The 26145-nt window shown below is 47.2% G+C and overlaps 1 protein-coding gene across 1 annotated transcript in view; it reads right to left on the bottom strand.

The window, feature by feature from the left end:
* The window catches only part of ANKFN1 (ankyrin repeat and fibronectin type III domain containing 1), a 106612-nt gene that overhangs the window by 42070 nt on the left and 38397 nt on the right, over positions 1-26145 (bottom strand). The window contains exons 7-10 of the mRNA XM_033138735.1: positions 23386-23493; positions 11077-11176; positions 7579-7711; positions 4791-4907 (exon numbers count right to left, since the gene is read on the bottom strand). Of these exons, the coding sequence (XP_032994626.1) occupies positions 4791-4907; positions 7579-7711; positions 11077-11176; positions 23386-23493 (458 nt within the window). The remainder of the gene's footprint in view (positions 1-4790; positions 4908-7578; positions 7712-11076; positions 11177-23385; positions 23494-26145) is intronic.

The raw sequence follows: 26145 nt of genomic DNA, 5'->3' as shown, positions 1-26145 counted from the left end.
TTTGAAACTCTCTCCGTGTATCCCTCAGTGCAGCTAAGTTATGCCAGGACGGCTGGGTTGAATATGTAGGAATATTTGACAGCAGGGGTAGGGAAGCTGTGGCCCTCCAGATATTGGTGACTCCAACTGCCACCAGCCTCGGCCAGTATGGCCAATGGTCAAGGACGATGGCAGTTGTAATTCAGCAACATCTGGAAGGTCACAAAAGTTTAGATCTGTGGTTTATAGGGTTGGTTCACAGGTTAGACTCTATAATAAGGCAGCACATGTTCAGAATCCTCTCTTGACCGTAGGCCAACATACAGAGAGACACTATTAGGATTCTCTCTATTCGCCATCAGTAACGCATGTGGGTTTCTATCTTCTTAAACGGAAAGGGCATCAAAAATACAGCCAAGTTTGAAAGGTGCCGTTTGCTGGAGTTGTTTAGGGCTACAGAATGTGTCGATTTCTCTGGAATATATTTATATAAAAAGCACAGTGTGTTCGAGAAAACGGCTTTGGCCATGAATATGAAAGCATTCTGGCAGAATGAATGAAAGCTGAAGGGGCGGGGGGAGAGACTTTAAAAAGGAAATGAAATAATATCGGCCTAAGGGCAAAATGAATGGGAGATGTGCATGGGTTCTTATACTGTTGTCATTGTTGTTCTACATTAATATGCTGAAACTAAAACATTCAAAAGTTGTACATAGTCAACTGCTAAGATGAATAATTTCGAAGGAGCCGCAGTTTGCCTAAAAGTCGTCCAGTTTCCCATATTTTATTCAGCTGTTATTTTAACCGGTGGATATTTTTCCCCTCTTTATTTCCTTCTGATACTTGGCAGCAAGCATTCTCGAAGCAGTTACCATGTGTGAGATCAGTTCTCTGTCTTTATAAGACAATGGACCACTGCATTTTAGCAGGACTTCTGCAGGAGAACTTCTCGCAAGATCACGATTCTTGCCAGGTCAACATCTCGGAGGAATCTGGCGGGCCTTTCTAGATGCGTACAGGCTAATCACCACTGGAAACAGAATGCTAAACTAGTTGGGCAACTGCTGGGGTTCTTATCCATCAATGAAGTACCCCCTTATAAGGCATGTTGACTCCGTAGCAATCAGCTCCTGAAGAGATGCCCAGATGTCTCAAAGAGAAAAAAGAAAAATCCCTAGCATTTAAAATATGCTCCTTACTTTGGAAGTTCTCAAAAGATCTACAGTCAGCGAGTCAGGGGTGGGAGCTGTTTAAAAGGGAAAAAGCTGAATTGACAATGTGGCACATTGTACATGTATGAAAGCAGAAGGCCTGGACATTAACCTTAATGACATTCTCATCTGAGAGATAAAGCCACCCTGAGCTGACTTTATCTGCACTTAGCAGACACTATTTACTTCTGAACAGCATTATTAAAATTGTTTATAACCAGAGCACTCCAGAGCTGCCCGACACAGTGATTGCCATTTAGAAATGGCTTCAAGTAGCTATTTTAGCTGTAGGCATTGCCATCTAATGCACACAGTAGGCGTTCTGTATCCTTACGGGCCCTCTTCTCTTCGGCTGCCCGTAAAAAGTTGCTCAGAGGGTCGGATAGACTTTATTTTATTTATCATAAAGAGGTCGTACGAACACGATTAGTGCTCTATTTCTTTTGCCACAGGGGCAACAGACTACAACTCAGGGCCTCTTATTCAGGCTGGCTGTGCAGCTGGGCACAATTTGCGCATGCGGATGAGGGAGCACGGGGTTTTTTAAAGCCGAATTCTCCACGGCATTCGCGTCTCACACACAGCGGACGGCGCATTAGCTAGAAAATATTTAGCTCTGCAAGCCAACTTGTGGGTTGGGATGCTTGTGTAAGGATAAACCTGTAAGCATCTGAGCATCGACGGGAAACTAGACCCCCCCCCATGAGACATTGTGAATTCTCCTTCTTCGCAAAACAAGGGAAGGGGATTGGATCTGGCCAGCTGGCCAAATCTGACAGGTGGATAGGGCCAGGGGCTTAGAGCGGGGAGTGCTAGGGGGGCCGTGGCCCCGGGCACACAATTTTTGATTGGGTGCGAAACAAGTGCCCTTACCACAGCCCCCCCCCAGCATGGCTCGGCATGGTGTTCCTCTTCACCCACCAAGGGCCACACTGACCGACTGGGCTCCCCTCTGTGCTGGTGGACAGGCTGCTCAGCATGGCCCTGCTTTGCTCCAGTGGGAGGGGGGAGTCACTCCAGCTGCGTTGGCAGTGAGGGCTGGGCTGGGCTGGAGTCCTCCCTCCCGGTGTGTGCGCGCACCTGGCCCAGGTGCCAACAACCGCTGCTACGCCACAAGGTAGGCAGGGCATCTCATCTGTTGATCACTTGATGCAGCAGTGATGTTGGTTGACCAGTTTTGATGCACGCGGCTTGCAGAGAGCCATGCAGAGAAGCCCCAACTATTAGCTGATCACCAGGGCTTCAAAGCACTGTGGACAACTAGGTGACCAGCTGATTGCTGGGGCATGCAAAGAACTGCACAGGGCATTGTGCACAGGGTTTTGAAGGTGCCCGCCGAACCACTTTTTGGCCCAGCTGTGTTTTTACCTGCCTCACACTTGATATCATAAGTGATTCCAAGTGTGGGGCAGGTGAGCGTAGCTTAGCCATAATGGGCCAAAGGGGGACGTCTGGTGGGCTGCATCAGGCCTGTGGATCACAGTCCCCACCCCCGTGACCTAAAATGTCATCAAAATCAAACGGTAGCAGAACCATCACCTGGGGTTCCTCCTGGGTCCTGCAGGTGCCTATCATAAATCCACCACAATCCTGGCACTGATGGCAGTCTTCTTCAGACAGTCTTGGGACTGGATTGTCATGTGCCTGCTAAGGTACTTGGGAGTCAGAATCATTCCCTATGGTGGTTGGAGTCCATTGGGGATTGGCAAAGGAGGCCAACAGTCAATGATGCCAGTGCCATTGGGAGAGTCAACTAATTCCAGTTTTGTCCCTCATCCCCTTCGCTGATCAGTGGGGCGGTCTTGTGCCCAAGATTGAGGGCCCCATTACGCAAGTGCGACTTTATGCGCACATCACATGTTTGTGTGTGTGGCGTCACATTGTCAGGAGGAGGCTGAGCATGGAGCCCAGTGTGACACGGCTACCTCTCTCTCACTCAAGAGGAGCCGGCCACCGAACTGTGCCATGCTTGGCTCTGTGCTCAGCCTCCTCATTGAGTGGACCTGGCCCCCTGGCAGCAGATATTGAGGTGGCTGAAGACACCTCCGCCTCTAGGAGCAGGCGCGCCTGTCCCTGATGAGTTCTACAAAAGCAAAACATTGAGACTAAGTACGCAGGTGGCGCTGTGGGTTAAACCACAGAGCCTAGGGCTTGCTGATCAGAAGGCCAGTGGTTCGAATCCCCATGATGGGGTGAGCTCCCGTTGCTTGGTCCCTGCTCCTGCCCACCTAGCAGTTCGAAAGCATGTCAAAGTGCAAGTAGATAAATAGGTACCGCTCCGGCGGGAAGGTAAACGGCATTTCCGTGCACTGCTCTTGTTTACCAGAAAGTGGCTTAGTCATGCTGGCCACATGACCCGGAAGCTGTACGCCGGCTCCCTCAGCCAGTAACGTGAGATGAGTGCCGCAACCCCAGAGTCAGACATGACTGGACCTAATGGTCAGGGGTCCCTTTACCTTTACCTTTATTGGGTGTAAGTTGGAAAGCAGGTTGGGGATCGGGGAGCCCAATGGGTCAGCCTCTCCACTTGTTTCTCAATGGTCATGGCATTACTAGGAACGGAAGGGGGCAAGTCACACAATCTGACAGCTTATCTGGAAGATGACCTTCCAAGGACAAGATGAGAGGATGGCGCAGAGGCCTCTATGCTGTCACACAATTACCTTGTGTGTGTGTGTGTGTCTATCTCTGTGTATGAATGTGTGCAGGTCCTGCCAGGTCAGGTCCTGCCAGATCCACAGACCACCATTCAGTGGCACAGCGTGGGTCTGCACAGTGGTGGTTGATCGGTAGGAGGGAAATGGACAGAGTACGCATGCCTAACAGCGTATGCGTCAACCAGGAGATTGCAGCCACAGTGATAAGAAAAGAAGAAGAAATGTTCCGCTGTCTGGAAAGGTCACTTCCTGGTTCACATTTTAAATGGAGCCCAGCAACGGAAGCCCACAGCTGTATTGAGGCAGCACCAGGTGTTGAAATTTTGCACCCCTAACAATTTTGCACCCGGGACAACTGTCTCTGTGGCCCCTCCCACACTATGCCACTGCCACCATTCACTTACATTAAGCATGTATCTCCACCAACAGGGGTGAAAGTGTGATGCATTTTCTCAGTCTACACTCCTGGGCTACCGTATTTTCCGGCGTATAAGACGACCGGGTGTATAAGACGACCCCCAACTTTTCTAGTTAAAATATAGAGTTTGAGATATACTCGACTGCAGATTCTCCACCCGACGACCCCCGACTTTTGAGAAGATTTTCCTGGATTAAAAAGTAGTCTTATACGCCAGAATATACAGTATTTATTTGCTGTGTCACATTTAATTTCTCCCCTGCTTCTTTCTTTCTTTCTTTCTTTCTTTCTTTCTTTCTTTCTTTCTTTCTTTCTTTCTTTCTTTCTTTCTTTCTTTCTTTCTGTTATTGATGGCCTGCGAGCTCCGGCTGGCGTGTTGGACTCTGCTGCTTGCTTCACAGCAGAAGATAATTCTCCCCCAGAGGACAGGAAGTGCTGAAGCAAGTGACAGCTGGCAGCCTCCTGCCCTCCGAGGCCATAAACCTGTGGAAACCTGCGACCGAAAAATACACCGGTGCCACTGACCTGTAACTGGGCCGTTGCAGAGAGCATTTTCTGCCTGGCTTGGAGGGCGGTGGATGATGACACGGAGACAGACATGTTTTGTCTCAGCCACCTGATATCATCCCACATACAAGAAAGCTGCAAAAATTGGGGTGGGTGGTTGTGGGGGAAGAGAGAAAGAGAGGATTTATTTTTCCCCCCAAAAAGTAAGCTGCTGTTCATTTTGCAGTTCTGTGGGTGGCACTGTTAATAAACGATCAGAGTGACGTTGACTCTCGCCAACGTAAACAGCACACATCTCTCCCAGTCCATCTGTGCACCCATCCTATTAAAATATAGGTCACTGGGAACCAGGCAGAGGGCCTTCTTGGTAGTGGCGCCCGCCCTGTGGAACGCCCTCCCATCACAGGTCAAGGAAATAAACAACTACCTGACATTCAGAAAATACCTGAAGGCAGCCCTTTTTAGGGAAGTTTTTAATGTGTGATATTTTTGTATTTGATTTCTATTGGAAGCCGCCCAGAGTGGCTGGGGAAATCCAGCCAGATGGGCAGGGTACAAATAATAAATATTATTATTGTTGTTGTTGTTGTTGTTGTTGTTGTTGTTGTTGTTGTTGTTGTTGTCAGTGGGGCCCAGAAGTGACAAGAGGAGAGGGTCACATTTGCACCTGGTACTTCTTAACTCTTCACAAATGTCTAGCCTTTTACCATGAAGCTGTAGCTAATACCAGTCCCATGTCTATTTTCCCTTTGGGATTTTAAGCGATAAAATACTGTCAAAGGACACCTGTGCCATTATGGCCCAAAGACTTAGCGGGATGGGGCGAGGCTCCCTCAGTCAAATCCCAGACTAATCAAAACTGCTTTACGGGGGCAATGAATGAATGAATGAATGAATGAATGAATGAAGGGTCTTCTAGGAATAGTTTGAAAATATGGGGGGAAACTATGGATTGATTTATATCCCACCTGTACTCCAAGGAGCTCTAGATGATACACACATTTCCCCTCCCTCAGCAATATCTCCTCACAACAACTCTGTGAGGTAGGTTGAGCATTGGTGATTGGATCCTTGGTGTCTAGCTCTCTGACCAATAAACCACTCAGTGGCCCTAACTACAATGTGGACAATAATATCTTGCCTATGGTGTAGGCCCCCTTCAGTGCCTCTTTCCTTGTTTTGTAGTACCTTTATTTAGGTAAAAGTAAAGGGGCGCGGGTGGCGCTGTGGTCTAAACCACTGAGCCTCTGGGCTTGCCGATCAGAAGGTCGGTGGTTCAAATCCCAACGATGGGGTGAGCTCCAGTTGCTCTGTCTGTCCCAGCTCCTGCCAACCTAGCAGGTTGAAAGCACACCAGTGCAAGTAGATAAATAGGTACCACTGTGGCGAGAAGGTAAACGGCATTTCTGTGAGCTCTGGTTTCCATCATGGTGTTTCCGTTGCGCCAGAAGCAGTTTAGTATACTGGACACAAGACCCGGAAAGGTGTCTGTGGACAAACCATCTTCCTGGGCCTGAAAGCAAGATGAGCGCCACAACCCCATAGTCGCCTTTGACTTGAATTAACTGTCCAGGGGTCCTTTACCCTTTTACCTTTATTTTAATGGCACTCGGGATATGTTGTCTTTTGTATAGTAACAAATGTTACAATCCCTAGAAATGACAGCTTTGAAACGTCCTATGTTACGTCTCAAAGAACTACTTTAACCCCCCAAAACTGTAATTGGGGTTATAGAATCATAGAGTTGAAAGGGACCCAAGGGTCATCTAATCCAACCCGCTGCAATGCAGGAATCTCAGCTAAAGCATCCATGGCAGATGGCCAGGCAACCTTTGCTTAAAAACCTCCAAGGAAGGAGAGTCCACCACCTCTCATGGGAGTCTCTTAACTGTCAGAAAGTTTTTCCGTATGTTTAGTCGGAATCACCTTTCTTGCAGCTTGAAGTCATTGGGCTGTTGTTGTTTTATTTAATACTGAATTTCTTTGAGGCAGAGCGTTAATACTTGCTCACCAAAGCCAGAGATTCATCTATTGGTTTAGATGTGGGAGCCCTTCTAGTTTTGAACATCTACTTTGGTCCCAAGCACTACACCAGAATAACAAGCAGTGGCGGAGCTTCATGCTCCGGCACCGGGGGATGGAGAGCAGGTGGGGGCATGGCTGGCGCACGTCCTGGGGGCGTGGTGCGCCTCCTGCAGGGGCGTACGTGTGTTCTGGGGGCGTGGTGTGCATTTTGGGGGCATGCCGCACGTCCTGGGGTGTGGCGTGCGTCCTGGGGCATGGCATGCGTCCTGGGGCATGGCATGCGTCCTGGGGCATGGTGCGCTGCCGCCAGGGGCGTGACGCCCAGCGCGGGTGGGGGGGGGGTTAGCCACAATGGCACCCCACCAGGATCGTGCTGCTGGGGGCGGTGCACTCCCCCCACACCCCTCTTCCTCCGCCAGTGATTACAAGTATTGTAACTTCTCTCCTCCATTAATCCCTTTCTTCCAGCTGAGTTTATCCAAGCATTCTGCCTCCCAGGGAAGGTGCAACGGCTAACTTTTCCTTTAGCCCGTAGAAAACTTCTCTGCAGTCTCAATTCCACCTACAGTTCCCTACAGTATATACGTATGACTTGGCTCACAACAACATATTCTCACACAACGTAGGAATGCATGTCGGTGAGAAGGCAGCCTGGCTGTCGGTGAAAATGGAAGCAGATTATGTGCATTGCCCCAAACAAGACACAGACCCCCCACCCTCCTTGCACTGACCCAGTCAATTGAGTGATCAAAAGGCGATGGCAGGTTGCGTTTTAATGTACCTTTGTGAACCAGAGGAAATCTTGCATAATGGAACTGGCGTGAGAATCATCGATTTCCACAATCGGGATCTGATCTTCGTTGGTGACCAACATGTTGTCTTTGTAATAAAATATCACAGCTAAATAGAGCCCTCTGAGGGGGGGGGGATGAGAAAAATGAGAAAGGAAGGTGATTCGAAGGCTGTTCTGGGAAGGCTAGAGAATTTCAGAGCAAGAGAGAGCTATTTCGTTTGCCTAATCCTGGCCTCGCAAATGACTGAAGCAACAGATTTCACTTCGTCGTTCCCAGAAAGGAGAATTTCCCAGAAACATCCAAAAACTAAATTCCAGCAAATACTGCAAAATAGCTTCAAAAATGTTGGAGTTGATACTGCCTTCCCTGTATAAGCAAAACAACTCACAATGTCAGTTTTTATAGCAATTCTGTTTAGACAAGTGGTACGGCAGGATTTTTACTTTTCTGCCTTCGGAAATCAAACATTGTGTGTGTGTGTGTGTGTGTGTGTGATATAAGTCAGTGGCTTTCATTAAGGGAGTACTCATTTGTTTAGTCATTCATTAAAAGTACATTTATTGTGTTACTCATTCAAATCAAATTAGATTTTGTTACTTATATTGTTTTAATTATTTCCCCTCTTTCTAACTTTCAACTTTTCATTGCCCTTTCCGCCTGTGGCAGTAGAGTTCTCTTGTCCATAATTTTACTGCTCCAGAATGCCCTGGGTATTGTGTTGTCCCAGGGTACCCTGGGGGAAATGGCATACCACCCGACATTTCTCTGATGAAAATAGGGACATCCTATTCGATAATAATAATAATAATACTAATACCCCACCCACTTGACTGGGTTGCCCCAGCCACTCTGGGTGGCATCCAACCTATATAAAAACATAATAAAACATTAAAGAATAGGGGCTCCCTACCATACCCTCCAACATTTCTCTGGTGAAAATAGGGATATCCTAATGGGACGCGGGTGGCACTGTGGTTTAAACCACAGAGCTTAGGGCTTGCCGATCAGAAGGTCAGCAGTTCGAATCCCTGCGATGGGGTGAGCTCCCTTTGTTCAGTCCCAGCTCCTGCCAACCTAGCAGTTCGAAAGCACGTCAAAGTGCAAGTAGATAAATAGGTACCGCTCTGGCAGGAAGGTAAACGGCGTTTCCGTGCGCTGCTCTGGTTCACCAGAAGCGGCTTAGTCATGCTGGCCACATGACCCGGAAACTGTACGCCGGCTCCCTGGGCCAGTAAAGCGAGATGAGCGCCGCAACCCCAGAGTCGTCTGCGACTCAACCTGATGGTCAGGGGTCCCTTTACCTTTACCTTTAATAAAAAGCAGGATAATCCAGGATCAAATCAGAAACTGGGACTGTCCCTGGAAAATAGGGACGCTTGGAGGGTCCGAGATGATTGTTTGTGGGGAATCTCAAGCTCAATGCTATTCTTCTAGAAAAAGAGGTTCTGGAACTCACAATGAACTTGTTCTTTTACAATGGCAATAGTGCTCACCTGAATGAGGCTGGAACTGAATTCTGTTAAGTTCTGGCTGGAAAAAAAGCCCTGGGAAGCTGTCTTTAAGGGGAACTTGTCTACCATTCCCTATTTTTTTTTTCACCCAGGAACCCCTAATAAGCTTCCAAAGGTTCCCCAGAATGCAGCGTGAAAAGCGTTAATCACAGGACCTCTTGATTTATAGCAACGTGATTCAGTGCTAAGACCACCCGAATCAATGGGGTTATTTTGGATGTGCGTTAGTGCAACAGAGCATCATTTTGTCCAGCGTATCTGTGGCACTGTTTACATAAAATCCATTCCTTTTAAATATTTACGTTTGTAATTAGCTACATACATTAATCAGTGGATTTAGTGAATTGAAGAATCTCCGGGGAGCTTTTTTGGAAAGAACCAGCCTCTTATCAAAATACAAAGTGGGGGGGGGAGGGGGAGGGAGACAAACTAAGCACTCGGTGATGAAAGAAGACAGAATCCAGCCGTGTGCATAACTTTCATTCACAGAGACCAAAGCTTCCAGAGGCAGGCAGGTTATACTGGGACAGGGGTGAACAGCCAAAAAATATTAAGGAATCTCAGATACGGGTTTGATCAGGAAGAAAGCATTCAAATGGCTTTCTGCTGTCATTTTTTAAAGCAAAGCAAGCCCTGGAAGTGATTCATTTTCATCAAAGGGAAACATCAGCCCCACCCCCCCACCCCCAGATATTGAAAGGGCTGCTGTCACATAAAAGACTACGGAACAAATTTGTTTTCTGTCGCTCCAGAGAGTAAGGCCCAAAGGGTTTTGCGTTAAACATCGGGAAGGATTTCCTGACAATCTGTGCTGTTCAGCAGTGGGACAGTTTGTCTCATTCTTTGTTTTACCACCCAGAAGTGAATCCCAGACCACTCCAAGTGTCCCTATTGTCCAGGGACAGTCTTGGATTTACAGAAGCTGTCCTGGTTTCTGATTTAATCCTGGAATGTCCTGCACTTCTTTAGGATGTCCCTATTTTCATTGGAGAAGTGTTGGACGGTATGGAATTATGCGATCCCCAAGCCAAGGAGGTAAGTAACTATACAACCTTTACAGGACATCTGAAGGCAGTCCTGTATAGGGAAGTTTTTTTTTAAAAAATGTTTAATTAATGGTTTATTATGTTTTCATATATGTTGGAAGCCGCCCAGCATGGTTGGGACAACCCAGCCAGATGAGTGGGGTATAAATAATAAAATTATGTTGATGGTGGAATAGGATGTCCTTATTTTCATCAGAGAAATATTGGAGGGTATACAATCCCGTTGATTTCAATAGGACTTACTCCCAGGGAAGTATGCCCACAGCTTTGCAGCCTTCTGCGCTAGACATTGAAAGCAGTATCATACCAAAATGGCATGATTCCCACTAGCCATAGCTGTCAACTTTTTCCTTTTTTTTAAAGGGAAATTCCCTTATTCCGAATAGGATTCCTCGCAAGAAAAGGGAAAAGTTGACAGCTATGCCACTAACAACTCTTGGAAACTGCAGATTATTAATGGTGATTACAGTTGTTCAGACCGCTATCCCCTGCCCCCCCCCCCCGACTTAAAACTCCCAGTTTCATGGGTAGAGAGTCTGGTTTCTAAACAGCTCTGAGAATTGTAGCTCTGAGAGGGAAATAGGGGTTTCCAAGCAACACTCGGCATCCTTATAAAACTACAGCCCCCAGGATTCTTTGGGGGAAGCCATGACTGCGGCCCAAGTTAGACTTTTGATTTACCGAATCCCAGAAGGTCCAAAGGCCATGCTTTGACCCTTCTCAGAGGATGCCTGCTCCTCAATGAGCTTCCTGGCTTCACCAGTGTCATCTGGCGAAGCCTTTTTCTACGTGACTATTGCCCTGGCACGCGGTATTTTTTATTTCCCTCAGTGCCGAGCACTTTCTGAAATCATACCCAGGCTTACGTAAGAGAGATGCTCTGGGGAGCTCTGGCTACATAGTTCAGATTCTGCCACACCAGACAAACCTTTTCAAAGTCTTCACAAACTTGTTTGAAGAATGGAAGAGATGCTTCAGGCTTCTTGAGACGGATTGCTTGCGACCTGCGTTCTGCAGTTTAGAACTATCTGGAGACGTGAATGAAAAAGAAACAAACGAACAACATAAAAGAGAGGTGTGATATTGAGTTTTACAGAAATATTAGGACGTGCATTTTTTTTTTTTTGAGACCACAGCCCCTCCAAGTGTCCCTATTTTCTGGATTTACAGAAGCCTTCTGATTTCTTCCCAGAATGTCCCGTTTTCCCTTAGAATGTCCCTATTTCCATCGGAGAAATGTTGGAGGGCATGGTAGGAAGTTCCTATTTTCACCTGAGGGTATGGAGTTATGTGACCCCCCAAGTTGGGTTGCCATCTTTGTCCTGGCAAAATACAGGACAGGGGGGGATGGGGCAGTTGGGGGACGATTCCCCCCTCCCAACCTGGTGCTGAAGTGACTTCAAAGCAATCTATTGCAGCTTAACAGGGTGCCCCTCTAGAATCTCTCCTCTCTCTCTCTCTCTCTCTCTCTCTCTCTCTCTCTCTCTCTCTCTCTCTCTCACACACACACACACACACACACAATTTGTAAATCTGTCTGTGCTTGGCTACCCAGAGCTTAAATACATGACATTTCACACATGCATTTGGAGAGGACCCCTAACATGGCAGAGAGAGAGAACCACCTGAAATACAGGACAAAACTGTATCAACACAGGAAGTAGCATTTGACATTGAAATACAGGACAATCCTGTGTTATATAGGACAGGTGGATACCCTACTCTCAAGCCATGGAGATAAGTAGCTATACAACCTTTCGAAGATATTGAAGCAATGGCAGAGCTACCTGCTCTGGCACTGGGAGCGGCATATGTCCGGGGACGTGGCTGGCGCACATCCCAGGGGGTGTGGCACGCGTTAGGGGTGTGTGTGGCAAGTGGTTCGCGTCCCAGGGCGTGTGTGATGAGCGCCGAGTGTCCCGGGGGCGGGGCGGCTAGATGGACTCGATGATCCTCAGGTTCCCATCTACTATTTTATGAAGCAGGTGTAGCTATGAAGGCTTGGGGGGCGGGGTCGCATACCTCCATACTGTCTAACATTTCTTTGCTGAAAATAGGGGTGTCCTAAGGAAAACTGTACCTTCCAGGATCAAATCAGAAACCAGGATGTCTTCTGTAAATCTGGGGACTGTCCCTAGAAAATAGGGACACTTGGAGGTCCCCCCCCCCATTTATAAAAATTATTTCATGCCGTGCTCCAAAACTGCTCTTGGAATGACAGAATTTAGGGCAACCAGATTCCAGTAGCAATCGCTCTCCATTAATGCCAATGTAAAGAACAGACAGGAGAATAACGTGTACCCTGGCAGATCTCACTATTAAATTTATCTGCTCTGGAAAGGAACAATAACTAGACAGCAACTACTGAATCCTTTTCCTGCAGCAGATTGATTATTCCACTTTACAAAGCCCCATTGTTTTGACCGGCAAGATAAAAGTTTGCACGAGGAGGATCCAGATTAAATTTGAAAATGTTGTCAGGCTTACCTTTCTTTGCTGAAGGAGAAGGGCGGCCGGGGGGTGGGGGGACACACCCTGCCATCTTTTTTGGGTGAATTCTCAAAAGAGATTTCTCCTAAACTTTTCACATGGAAGGAGGCATCCGACTGCCTCTTCTTAACAATTCTGAACACATATGTCAAAAACCATATGTGCATTCAGCATTTTTTAAAATAAAAAAAATATGAATACATTTGCACCCTAATTTGCACATTGAAGAAGGCGATAGAAATGAGGCATAAATTTAGCATCATTCTCCTAATGCAAATATAAAGAACATTCAGATGCTGATAAATAATTCCCTTCCTGGACGGGGATAGCTTGGCCACCAAAATGAGATGATTTGGAGGAAACCTGAAAGTGCATAGATTTGTGCAGTGCTTTGTAGAGACAGGTTTCTTTTTTTGAGGGGGAGGGGAGTTATAACAGTAGGGCTGCTATACGTCTGGGTTTTCCTGGACGCATCCAGGATTCGTCGGTTGGAAATAAGTGTTTGGACAGAATTTCCGAAAATCACGAAAAGGTTTGGGATGTATGGCAACCCATTGTGGGATGTGATCCATGAGAGGCAGTCAAATACAACATTCCTTGATTTCCTAGAGTGGTCATGCAAGGGGATGTTTGGTCCAGCCTGTCGAAACTTCCTGTTCCTCCTGGGATTATCCCCCCCCCCAATATGGGGTAGATCCACATGTACATATTTATAACTAAGTCTGCCTTCAGGGATCCAACTTTGGACTGATGTAGGGAAACTTCTTTTATTGACTTTGAATAAGATTGTGGCATCTTTATTCTTTGAAGAGGGATTCAAGGGAATTTACTAGGAACGTACAATTCAATCTGAGACGGACTGAACTGTATAATAGTGAGAGGCTTACACGAGCCTGCAACCAGCTATCTGCTGCGCATGCAAAAAGGGGAATGTAAGCCCTGCTAAGTAAAGGAACTTGCTAGCGCAAGTTAGGAAGGATATTAATTAACAATATATCCTCTCCTCCCACCCTGAACATTCCCACATCCATGTCAGAAGTGTGTGTGTGGGGGGGGGGTTGGGTGAATTTCCTTAGAAATATCTCAAAAACTTCATTTTGTGTGTGTGGAGATTCTGGATTTTCACTTTTTGAAATACAGTGGTACCTTGGGTTAAGAACTTAATTCGTTCTGGAGGTCCATTCTTAACCTGAAACTGTTCTTAACCTGAAGCACCACTTTAGCTAATGGTGCCGCGCGATTTCTGTTCTCATCCTGAGGTAAAGTTCTTAACCCGAGGTACAATTTCTGGGTTAGCGGAGTCTGTAACCTGAAGCGTCTGTAACCTGAAGCGTCTGTAACCTGAAGCGCCTGTAACCCGATGTACCACTGTATGGCAACTCTACCTAGCAGGTGCCTTGGTGGGATCATTCATACTTACTCTTAGCTTGGAAGCAAATGAGTTTTAAGTATGTTATTTGCCTGCAACCTCAGATAAGTTAGGAGCATGCCTGTATGAGGGAGTCCTGGCTTTCTGAAGAGAACGCACCTTAATACACCAAGAAATATCAAGTATCCATGCTACTGAAATAAACAGGGTGGATTTAAAGTGGGGGAAGCTACCCGTTTTCGCTTGTCAAATGGTTTGGCTCTGCTCCACCAGCGTTTTAATGGCCACTACAAAATGACCCACATGCAAAAACTGTGGGAATTATTTCCATCCTGTTGATTGCTTTTGTTTTTACAATCTTGTATAAACAGGGACGAGAAATACCGAAGTGGGATTATACGGCCACATATATGTAATAATAATAATTTGGGAGTCACGGGAAGAAGGCGTTTGAACGGCCTGCCATTTAATTAGGTAATAAATAACGTGGCGTGGTACTAATTGCATGGCAGCAAAACGATATGCAGATGCAAAGCTGCATCAATAAATGAAAAGGCCACAGAAGTGGGGGGGGGGAAGAAACCTTTGTGCAAAGGCTGAAGTGAGCAGCGCAAAGATTAGGCAAAGACTGGCGCTTCGAGTAGCCTTTGCAAACCAGGGGCATTTGGAGGGCACCCGGTTGGTGAAGGCTGAGCTCATTTTCGCCCCTCTCCAAAGAAACACTCAAAAACTTGTCCATATAATTTGACTTTGTTGTCTCACTGCGTTAAAGCCAACAATATAACTGGTCTGGGGAAGTGAGAGGGAATCATAGAATCACAGAGCTGGAAGAGACCACAAGGGCCATCCAGTCCAACCCCCTGCCAAGCAGGAAACACCATCAAAGCATTCCTGACAGATGGCTGTCAAGCCTCCGCTTAAAGACCTCCAAAGAAGGAGACTCCACCACACTCCTTGGCAGCAAATTCCACTGCCGAACAGCTCTCACTGTCAGGAAGTTCTTCCTAATGTTTAGGTGGAATCTTCTTTCTTGTAGTTTGAATCCATTGCCCCAGGAAGGGAATCCTGTGAAGATTTCTGGCAGATAAACCTGAGCTTTGGCAGAGCACGATGGGTTTGGTGTCATTCACAGAGGGTACTTCCACATTTTTAAAGAGCAAACTTGATCGCAGCAGGTGGTAGCCAGTGGCAGGGAAGGAAGAGGCAGTAGGGATGGAAAGAGAAGCAAGCCAGCAAAGATGAGATGGCCTACACGAGCCTTTAAACCAGGCATAGGCAAATTCGGCCCTCCAGATGTTTTGGGACTACAATTCCCATCATCCCTGACCACTGGTCCTGTTAGCTAGGGATGATGTGAGTTGTAGTCCCAAAGCATCTGGAGGGTCGAGTTTGCCTATGCCTGCTTTAAACACTAGGGCAGGGTTTCCCAAACCTACAGTAGATCTCCAACTGTTTCTGGACTACAATTCCCATGACCCAAGTTTGGAAACCTCTGCAAACCTTGACCCAAGTCTGCTGGTCTGAGGCATGTTTCCACTGAAATAATAATAATAATAATAATAATAATAATAATAATAATAATAATTCTATTATTTATACCCCACTCATCTGGCTGGGTTGTCCCAACCACTCTGGGTGGCTTCCAGCAAATATAAAAACATAATAAAACATCAAACATTAAAAATTTCCTGATACAGGGCTGCCTTCATTTGTCTTCTGAAAGCTATGTAGTTCTCATGAGGATTATGTAGTTTTCATTAGGACTTTAGGGGGGGGATGCAAATTGCTGCAGAAATGCGAAGAACTGATTTTAATACTGGAAAAATGAAAAATTTTGAGAACCCAAATAACCAGATCTTTTCATCTCTAGTCTGGACAGGGCCTAAGAAAGAAGTGTGGCCCTAATTTAAGTCAAAATAGATAGATAGATAGATAGATAGATAGATAGATAGATAGATAGATAGATGATAGATAGATGAGAGAGAGAGAGAGATGTGTCCCAGGGTTCAAAATCTGAGAAACAGACATGTTTCCAGCATTCCAATGCAGTGGTACCTCGGTATAAGAACAGTCTTGTTTAAGAATGCTTTGGTTCCGCAAAACCGGAAGTAGTGTCCCAGCTTGCGAACTTTACCTTGGTCTAAGAACGGAATCTGAACGGTGGGAAGCCTCATTAGGGAAAACGCACCTCAGGTTTAAGAACGGCTTGGGTTTAAGAACGGAATTCTCGAATGGATTAAGTTCGTAAACCAAGGTACCACTGCATTCCAACATTCTGTGTAACAACATTTCGACACATAAGAATGTAGATAATCTGCACAATATTGCAGCTGCGCAATATTCCCCACCGACAGCGGCAGAGGAATCCTCTTTGCCGCCCAGGGCAGCAGTGCGGAGGCACCCCCCTGGGGGCGTGGTGTCACGACGCGTGTATCATGACGTCGTGACGCCGCGGCGTGTCGGATGCACTGCACATGCCTGGGAAAAGCACGGACAGGGGGCTGGGGAGTGCCACCCCCCTCCCACGGAACTGGGGGCGGAGCACCCTGTCCTTCCTACACCGCTGCCCACCGACCCCCTCCCCTTCCTATTGCAACTGCAACATGAGAGTCTCTGCTCTGCGCCAGCTTCTGTTCAGGACGCCAGCATTCATGTAACTTAGCATGCAGCAGCACAGCTAAAAGCTAGCCCACATGCTGATGAAGGCTTGTGGGCCGTCATGCCCAGAGAAAATAATGAGAATAGGCCCCTAGATCTGGGCTAGCTCTGCCTCCATTCCAACCTTGCCTTGAAACAGCCTGCCATCCAAAACCAGCACCTCTGCCCTTTGCCAAATGAGGTAAGAGCTGGTTCCGCAGGTCCCAGATCAAATTACTATTCAAACATTTTTAAGGATTAGCTTCGGACTTAGCCCGTCAGTATTTTGCTGGACAAGTGCCACCGAAAAAAAAACAAAAAGGGTAAGCATCATAATGAAAAGTTTTGATTCCCCCCACCCCTTACCTTAGATCACCACAACGATACGTTTAACTACAAAGAGTTGATTTGAAATGTATGATTGGAGAAGGATGAAAGCTGGGCTGGGCTGGGCGGAGGAAGCAACTGCTTCAACCTTAGGCCCATACAATGCCAAGCAATCTGTAATTGTAGTAACCTGGTTATGCTATTTATGAAGACAAATGGGTGACCTTGTTGCTTGTAATCATCCATGTTTTCCCCCACCGGAGATTAAACTTTGGAAACCAGAGCTCTCTCTCCCCCAAGGATAATGGCAAATTACAAAGCGAATTCTAAAGCCACAGCAGATCTGTTTGCAAAGCCTCTGAAATGCAGCCAGCATGCCAAAGTTGTCAAAGGTTTTCCTGGCGATGTTTCTGTGGGGTGGTTTACATCGTTGTCTCTTAGGGTCAACTTGGTATGAGTTCTGAATTGTTCAGGGGCCCTACATGCTTAAAGCAGCCTCTCTCCTTCAGAGGTGACCCACAGAACACAGGAGAATTGTGTGGGCTGCGGGATGAGGACTTGACGGGGCTGGCACATCCCTGCTCTCCCCTCTTGTGCAGGTGCAATTGTTCAAAGGAGATGCCCAAACAGAGATGACACGTTGTTGGCTGGCATCCGTCTGTCTCAAGAGACAATGGAGTGCACACATCTGGGTATGAAGCCAAGCCTCTGTTCCAGCAGCACTTGGGTGCAATCCTGAGCACTGTGTATGTATCTCCTGGGCTGCCCAGATGACAAGACCACCTTCTCAGCCTTGCTGGTGTGGTCCAAAGGAAAACAGAATGATACATTTGGCACCAGCTTGGCTGCAGGAGTTGGCTGCAAGGTGCCATCCAACTGTCTTAAGTTCTTCCCTCTGGATTTGTGTAGGGCTTACTTCTTAGCTGTTTTTTCTTTTCCCGTGCCTCTTCATCAGCCTCACTCATCTCTGCCTCTTGGCTTCCCTCCTCACCTTCAGCTTCTGCCTCTGACTCTGGGCTTCTGTCTGCCGCAGACTCTCCCTGCTCACTAAACCCTGTTACCTCTTCAGCTTCCAACACCTCCTTCTCCCTGTCTTCTCCCTCTTCTCCTTCTGACCACTCATGGTTGTCCCACCACCACTCCCCGGGCTCTGGGCCTACTTCTTTGGGGTTGGTGGGTTTCCCAGCTGGTTCTTCCCACCATTCCTCTGCATCCAACCAGTCAATGATGCCTGGTCTCTGAACTCCGCTAATACCTCTTTTCAGTGCTATTTTTCTAGAAAAAGAGGTGTCAGAGCTCACTATGAACTCAGGTGGCAGCAGTACCCACCTGAGAGGTGCCAGAGCTGAGCTCCCGCTGAAAAAAAGACCTGCCTCTTTCGTGCCAGGATGGAGGACAGAGTCGGGTGTGTGTGTATGTGAGTATGTGTAGAAACTAGCTTACTGCAGGTGAAACTGAAAGATTTCAAAGAGATAAGGGATTTATTAACAGATTGGTTACAGTTTCACCAATCAAATTATATTTTCAAGGCAGACAAAAAGAAAGGTTTTAGTTATGAGATCACAAGATTTCAAAAAGACCTGCTAGAAAACAATATAAAATTACTGTTGAAAATGTCTAGATTGCTCTTGGAATGGTATACAAAAGATGAACAAGTTAAATCTGTGATGATACACCGGGAGAGGGACTTGGGGGGCACAATATTCAACTTTTAGATTGGGAAAGGTTATGGAAAACTGATTTGAAATTCTCGGCATGTTGCACGCTGGAAGAAAACTATATGAAAAGGATGTGCAGGTGGTATTTGACTCCTAGTGAGTTAGCAAAAAGGTATAAGACAAGTACAAATATCTGCTGGAAATGTAAAGAAAAAGAAGGCACCTATTATCACATGTGGTGGTCGTGTAAAGTAATAAAAGCATTCTGGGAAATGATATATAATTAATTGGAAAAAATGATTAATATAAATTTTTATAAAAAGAAAACCCAGATGCTTTCTTATTAGGAATTGTAGGACGGACGGATCTGGATGCTGGTGTAATGGAGAAATGTTAAGAATTATTAGCCAAAAATTTTGAGACCAGAGGGAGGTACGGTGCAGAAAAAAGAAGAATTTAGGTGTAAAAAACTAGTTTAAGTAGGGGAAAAATTGATGAGGGCTTTAGAAAGGTTCAGAAGTATTTAGGAGCCGAGGTTGAGTATAAATTATTAGGAGTTAGTCTGATATGGTATGATTTTGTCTTAAAAGATAAGGGGAAAATATATTGTGATTAGGCAAAAATAGATTTGACCATGAATTTGGAAAACTGGTAAGGAGGATTGATATTGAATTCAACAGGGGGGGGGGATCTGAGGAAGTCAATTAACAATGAAATTGAGGAAAGGAAGAATGTTTGGCCTAAGGAAAAGGGCCAGACTTAAGCAATGATTTTTTTGTATGTTTAATACGTTAAATTTGAAATGTTTAATATTTGCCCTTGTGAGAGAGGGGTTTGGGTAATTGCTTCCCTCAGTTGGGGGGGAATGAAATAGTTTAACTGCTATGTAAATGTGCTTAAAATTGTCAAAATTAATAAAAATTAATTTTTTTAAAAAAAAGGAATTGTATGTACCGATATCCCAAAGGAGCAGAAAAGTCTATGTATGCGACAACAGCCGCAAGGATGCTACTAGCCCAGACACGGAAAGAGGAAAGAGTCCCTACCACAGAGGAATGGCAAACTAAGCAGTTGGACTATGCCGAAATGGCAAAACTGAATGGAAAGCTCAGGAACCAAGAAGACAAAAACTTTTAAGAAGGAATGGCAAAAAATTATAATTTATTTAGGAAGAGGAGGAGGAGGAAGAGGAGGAGTTTGCATTTGATATCCTGCTTTTCACTACCCGAAGGAGTCTCAAAGCGGCTAACATTCTCCTTTCCCTTCCTCCCCCACAACAAACACTCTGTGAGGTGAGTGGGGCTGAGAGACTTCAAAGAAGTGTGACTAGCCCAAGGTCACTCAGCAGCTGCATGTGGAGGAGCGGGGAAGCAAACCCGATTCACCAGATTACAAGTCTACCGCTCTTAACCACTGCACCACACTGGCGAGACCACTGTAAGCAGATGAAAACATTAACAGGATTTTAATCTCACTTGTAATGTAACAATCACTATGGACAATACGGATAGATACAAAATATGGGTTATGAAATAATATGCAGTTGAAAACGTTGACAATAAGACCCATGGAAGGGATCTTATAACTCTATGCTTGTAAAATGAAATAAAAATCGTTTTCAAAAAAAGGAAAAGAAATAGCTTGCTGTACAGTGATAAAATTTATGTACGCTGCTCCGCCAGATTTCCTCTCTGGCCCCACCCACCACGATATGTGGTCTTGGGTCACTGTTTCAAAATCGAATGTTGCCTTCAGGTTGAAAAAGCTTCCCACACTCCTGCCAAGGTTACACCAAAGAGGTGGTGCGAATTGCTCACCCAACCACCGTTGTAACGCACTTCAGAATGTCAAATCGTACATATGCTCACTACAGTGAGTTCACACATCACCGTGGCAGGCGCCACAAAAGCATAACAAAGAGCACCGAGGGAAAAGAATGGTTTTCAAGAGGCCGCAATTATAAAACAGATTGCTTTACGGGGACCCTAATTAGAAGGTGGCGAGGAGGGAAGGGGGAAAAGAAGCACTTATTTTCATGCAACATTCCTTTCCCTTTTTCAAAAAGGGCATTTTCACATCGAGTGTATGTTGCCATAGTTACAGCAAAGGAACACACAGACCTTTGCTAGTCTGCATTGTTGCATATTTGCACACATAAGAATCGAAGGCGCCTCGTGCAGAATCTGCCAAAGGGATCCGCTTTGCCTTCATTGAATTAAAACAAGCCTGATCCAGCCTTGGGCGAGACAGTAGGGGGGGGGGCAATCAGAACTTTGTAATAATTTGATTTCTCCTATTAAAAAAGATGGGGGGTGAAGTTCCTTTGTCACAAAGCCATAATTTCAAGAAAAACTATATATATATAGAGAGAGAGAGGTGGGGGGAGGTAATTAATTTTTTTTTAATCGCATTTCAACAGCTCACAGAGAAAATGGGCTTTTGAAACATATCTCAAGCTGCTTCCCTGGTTTTCAAAGGCACATTTGTCCCCCTTGAATGAAGAACAGAGAAATTGCTGGGCTTTAAACGGTCTCTACGTCTAAGGGAACAGGGGAGACATTTTCATTAAAAACTTAGCAATTTTGCTTCCCCCCCCCTGCACTCATTAAAGGTAAAGGGACCCCTGACCATTAGGTCCAGTTGTGGACGACTCTGGGGTTGCGGCGCTCATCTCGCTTTATTGGCTGAGGGAGCCTGTGTACAGCTTCTGGGTCATGTGGCCAGCATGACTGAGCCGCTTCTGGCGAACCAGAGCAGCGCACGGAAACGCCGTTTACCTTCCCGCCGGAGCGGTACCTATTTATCTACTTGCACTTTGACGTGCTTTCAAACTGCTAGGTGGGCAGGAGCAGGGACCGAGCAATGGCAGCTCACCCCGTCGTGGGGATTTGAACCGCCGACCTTCTGATTGGCAAGCCCTAGGCTCTGTGGTTTAACCCACAGCGCCACCCGCGTCCCTCTCCGCACTCATTAGGGTGCCTCTTTTTCATTACGAGTTGGCATTGCTTCCTAGAGAATTTATAGCACCTGTTTTGCTGGCAGCAGCCACACTGCTTTTGTTCAGTCCAAAGGTTGTAACACACAATATTAAAAGTTAAAACCACAGCCAGAAGCAGTAATGGGTGGAGTCAGAAAAGTGCATGTGGATAAATAGGTACCGCTCCTGCGGGAAGGTAAACGGCGTTTCCGTGCTGGCCACATGACCCGGAAGCCGTACGCTGGCTCCCTCGGCCAGTAACGCGAGATGAGTGCCGCAACCCCAGAGTCAGACACGACTGGTCCTAATGGTCAGGGGTCCCTTTACCTTTACCTTTTACCCACCACTGAACCCTGCTGCCATCTTCCCTGCTGGTGGGCATCTATTATAGCTATTTATTGCTCTAGGGTGGTGGGGTGGTGGTGGGGAGAATGTCTCCTCCCACAAACTTCAGTTGCTGTGAGAGGCTGGCTGCGGACATGCAATGGTAAGGGAAAGCACTTTGTACATGCTCTGGGGGCAACGCCTCTTTTTCCACATGCTGCAGGAACCACGGGCCGCCTCTTGCCCAAGGCCCCACAAAAACATGGCACTACCAGCAGTGGCGGAGTAAGGCTCCGCGGTACCCGGGGCGGCAAAGGAAACGCCCCGGGGGCGGGGCGTCGTGACATCACATTGTGACGTCATGACGCTCCGCCCCCAGGGCGTTTCTGGGGGTGCCGGCTCCGCTTCTGCAGCCCTCTTTTAAGCCGAAGAGCTCGCTTTTAAGCTCTCCGGCTCAAAAGGAGGCTGTGGAAGCGGCGATCCGATGACAGAGTGCGCCTGCGCGTGCAGGCGCACTCCGTCGTCGGGCCGTGCGCTGCCGCTCCCAGGGTGACGGAGGGAGCGGCAGCGCGTGGGAATGGTGGGAGGGGCTGCCTCTTGTCACCCCCACGTGCCGCCGTTCGCTCCATTGCCCCAGGAGCAGCAGCACCGCACACACCGTGCGCTGCTGCTCCCGGGGGGACGGAGCCAGCGGCAGCGCGTGGGGGTGACAAGCGACGGCCCCTCCTGCCACTCCCCACGCTGCCGGTCACCCCGGGAGCAGCAGCGCTGCACGGACGGGGTGCTCCCTCGGCCGTGCGCTGTTGCTCCTGGGGTGACGGAGGGAGCGGCAGCGCTTGGGAATGGCGGGAGGGGCTGCCGCTTGTCACCCCCATGCGCCGCCACTCGCTCCGGTCGCCCCGGGAGCAACAGCGCACGGCCGAGGGAGCACCCCATTCGTGCAGCGCTGCTGCTCCCGGGGTGACCGGCGTTGCCTGGGGAGTGGCGGGAGGGGCGCCGCTTGTCGCCCCCACCCGCCGCTTGTCGCCCCCACCCGCCGCTTGTGGCCCCTGTCGCCCGGGGCCGTACCGCCCCCACCGCACCCCCCTAGCGACGCCCCTGACTACCAGCCCCGTTAAGGCCTGTTATCTGTCTTTGCCAGGAAGTCTTTAAACATATCAATTGGCTTTTGTGATCTGAAACAATTTACTAGGCAGGGAAGAGAGGGGGGGGGAGAGGGAGAGGCAGCAGAGGGCTTTGGCGAAAGCTTCTCTTCAAATGTTTGCCGCGTTGCCAATTGGGAGAGGCAAGAAGAGCGAGATAGTCTGCTAAAGTGATTCCAGATGGGCCAATATTAATATCTTTCTCTTTCTTGATGAATGAGACAGTATGGCCCAGATAGGAAGCTGCTAAAATTACAGGCGCCACGGAGACTTCGCCTGGTGCCCTACCCCACGGAGGACACTCTATCCTTACCTCTGCAGCTGTAACTCGGACGAGATGCTCTAACCTGTTGCAGCAAGCGTTCCAGAGCCTCGACCTGTCCCCTGTGCCTAGGCTCTCGGCCATCGTAGTCTTTCCAGTCTGTTGAGCGAAAGAAATAAGCAATTTTAAATGCGGAAGAGGAAAGGGAGCCACGCAGAGAGTTTCTTTGCTCTCAGCGTCTCCTGGCTCAGGACAGAGTTGGCCAATAAGCCTGTTTTTTTTAGTTTGTCCTTGATCAGAACGCTGTGAACTTCCCTCCCAAATAGCTACTGCTTCTACTTTACTACCTTTTTGGAGATTTGATTTTTTCCGGGGGGGGGGGAGGGATGACCCACACACTTACAGGGAACCCTCCCCAAACTTAGCAGTTAAATAGTGTTTCCCAAACTTGGGCCTCCAGCTGGTTTATTTTTTATTTTTTTTGGACTACAACTCCCATCATCCCTAATTATTAGGACCAGTGGTCAGGGGTAATAATAATAATAATAATAATAATAATAATAATAATAATAATAATAATTTATTTATACCCCGCCCTTCCCCGCCAAAGCGGGCTCAGGGCGGCTAACACCAATAAAATCACAACAAAAACATAAAAAAAACATAAAACAGTTCATTAAAATACAGATTAAAACACAATTTAAAATTAGGGGAATTTAAAATGATGGGAATTGTAGTCCAACAAGAGCTGGAGACCCACTAAATAAATATATCTGTTTGTCAAGGACCATGTTAAGCAGGACTGCACCGAGGAGGAATGGTGGGAGCCACTCTCCCCCCCCCCTGATCCTGACTCTTCCCAGGAGCAGGAGGACAGTATAGATTTGGAACAGTGGTTTGTAGAGGGGCATAGTTCAGAAGGCAGAAGCTGGGAAATACTGCATGGGGAACAGCTAGGAGAAGAAACACTGGAAGAGAAAGTGTTAACAGATTCACAGTCTTTGGACAGCTCCACTGCCCTCCCCAAAGTCGAGAAGATCTCAGAAATTCTCAGAACAGAAAGTGCAGAGGGTACAAACTCAGATTACTAGATTTAGGAGTGATGTAGATTAATAGGGACAAGGGGGGGGGTGTGTAAGCCTTAATTGGGCGCACCGCCATTTCCAGGGAGACGTGTTCTTTTGTCTCTCACTTTGATTATTAAAGAATCTAAGACGTTCCTTTCATTTTATCTTCTTATTTACTGCCACAGGTGAGTAAGCCAATTCCCCGAAGCCTGACACTGGTGCTAATTCCAATGGTAAATGTTGGAAACATACCAAATCAGGAAGGCAGGGCATATAGTCTCATTCCTATTGTGTCCCAAACTCTGCAGGAGATGCACATTATATCAGAAATGGTCTCCCAATGCAAAGCCTCTCCAATTAGGAGTCATATTGAGTTGGAACATTGATCCATCTATCTGATTAATGGCAGTGGCTCTGCAAGGCTTTAGGCAGGAGACATTCCCAACCTGGAGATGCTGGGGACTGAACCTCCAACCTTCTGCATGCAAGGTGGGTGCTGGACCACTGAACTATGGCCCTTCCCAATTCATGCAATGAACCTCAGGTCCTGACATTAATAATAATAATAATAATAATAATAATAATAATAATAATAATATTTGTAACCCGTCCATCTGACTAGGTTGCCCTAGTCACTCTGGGTGGCTTCCTACATATACAGAAACATAATAAAACACCAAACATTTAAAACTTCCATATGCAAGGCTGCCTTCAGATGTTGTCTAAAGGTTGTATAGTTACCGTATTTTCCGGCGTATAAAACAACTGGGCATATAAGACGATCCCCAACTTTCCCAGTTAAAATATAGAGTTTGAGATATACTCGACCGCAGATTCTCCACCCAGCGTATAAGATGACCCCCGACTTTTGAGAAGATTTTCCTGGATTAAAAAGTAGTCTTATACGCCAGAATATACAGTATTTATCTCTTTGACATCTGAAGGGAGGGCGTTCCATAGGCCACTGCTGAGAAGGTTCCCTGTAACCTCACTTCTTGCAGTGAGGGAACCCGCCAGAAGGCCCTCAGAGCTAGATCTCAGTGTCTGGGCTGAAACGATGGGGGTGGAGATGCTCCTTCAGGTATACTGGGCCGAGGCCATTTAGGGCTTTAAAGGCCAGGACCAACACTTTGAATTGTGCTCGGAAACGTACTGGGAGCCAATGTAGTCCTTTCAGGATCAGTGCTATATCGTTCCAGTGGCCACTCCCAGTCATTAGGTCTGCTGCTGCAAACATGTGGCACAGGAGTGGGAAAGCACAAGTCCTCTTCAGTGATGAAGCCCAAACAGGCTATATAGGGTATGGTACAGAGGGTATGGGGCTGTACACAACAGCCCTGCTTTGAGTAGAGTAGAGAGTGCCTGTGTGCTCAACCAGACATGCCTCAACTCTCCTGCAACCTCTGAAGAAAAGATCCTTTATGCCACACTAAGCTTGGTACCATATTATTGACAAGGCAGCTTCTTCTGCCAAATGTCTTCTATATTCTAGTAGAATCAGCTGGCAGCTCCTTATTGGGTACCGCAGGGCTCAGTGGTGGAGCTTCATGCTCCGGCACTGGGGGGAGGAGAGCAGGCGAGGCGGGGCTGGCGTGTAGGGGCATGGCATGCATCCTGGGGGCATGGCACACCACCTGCGGGGGCGTGGCGCCCTGCACAGGTGGGGGGGCAGCCGTGATGGCACCCCACCGGGATTGCGCTGCCAGGGGCGGTGCACTCCCCTCGCACTCCTCTTCCTCCGCCA

The sequence above is a fragment of the Lacerta agilis genome, chromosome 2 (assembly GCF_009819535.1).
Source record: "Lacerta agilis isolate rLacAgi1 chromosome 2, rLacAgi1.pri, whole genome shotgun sequence".
NCBI lineage: Eukaryota > Metazoa > Chordata > Lepidosauria > Squamata > Lacertidae > Lacerta > Lacerta agilis.
This window is presented reverse-complemented; position numbering and strand designations above follow the sequence as displayed.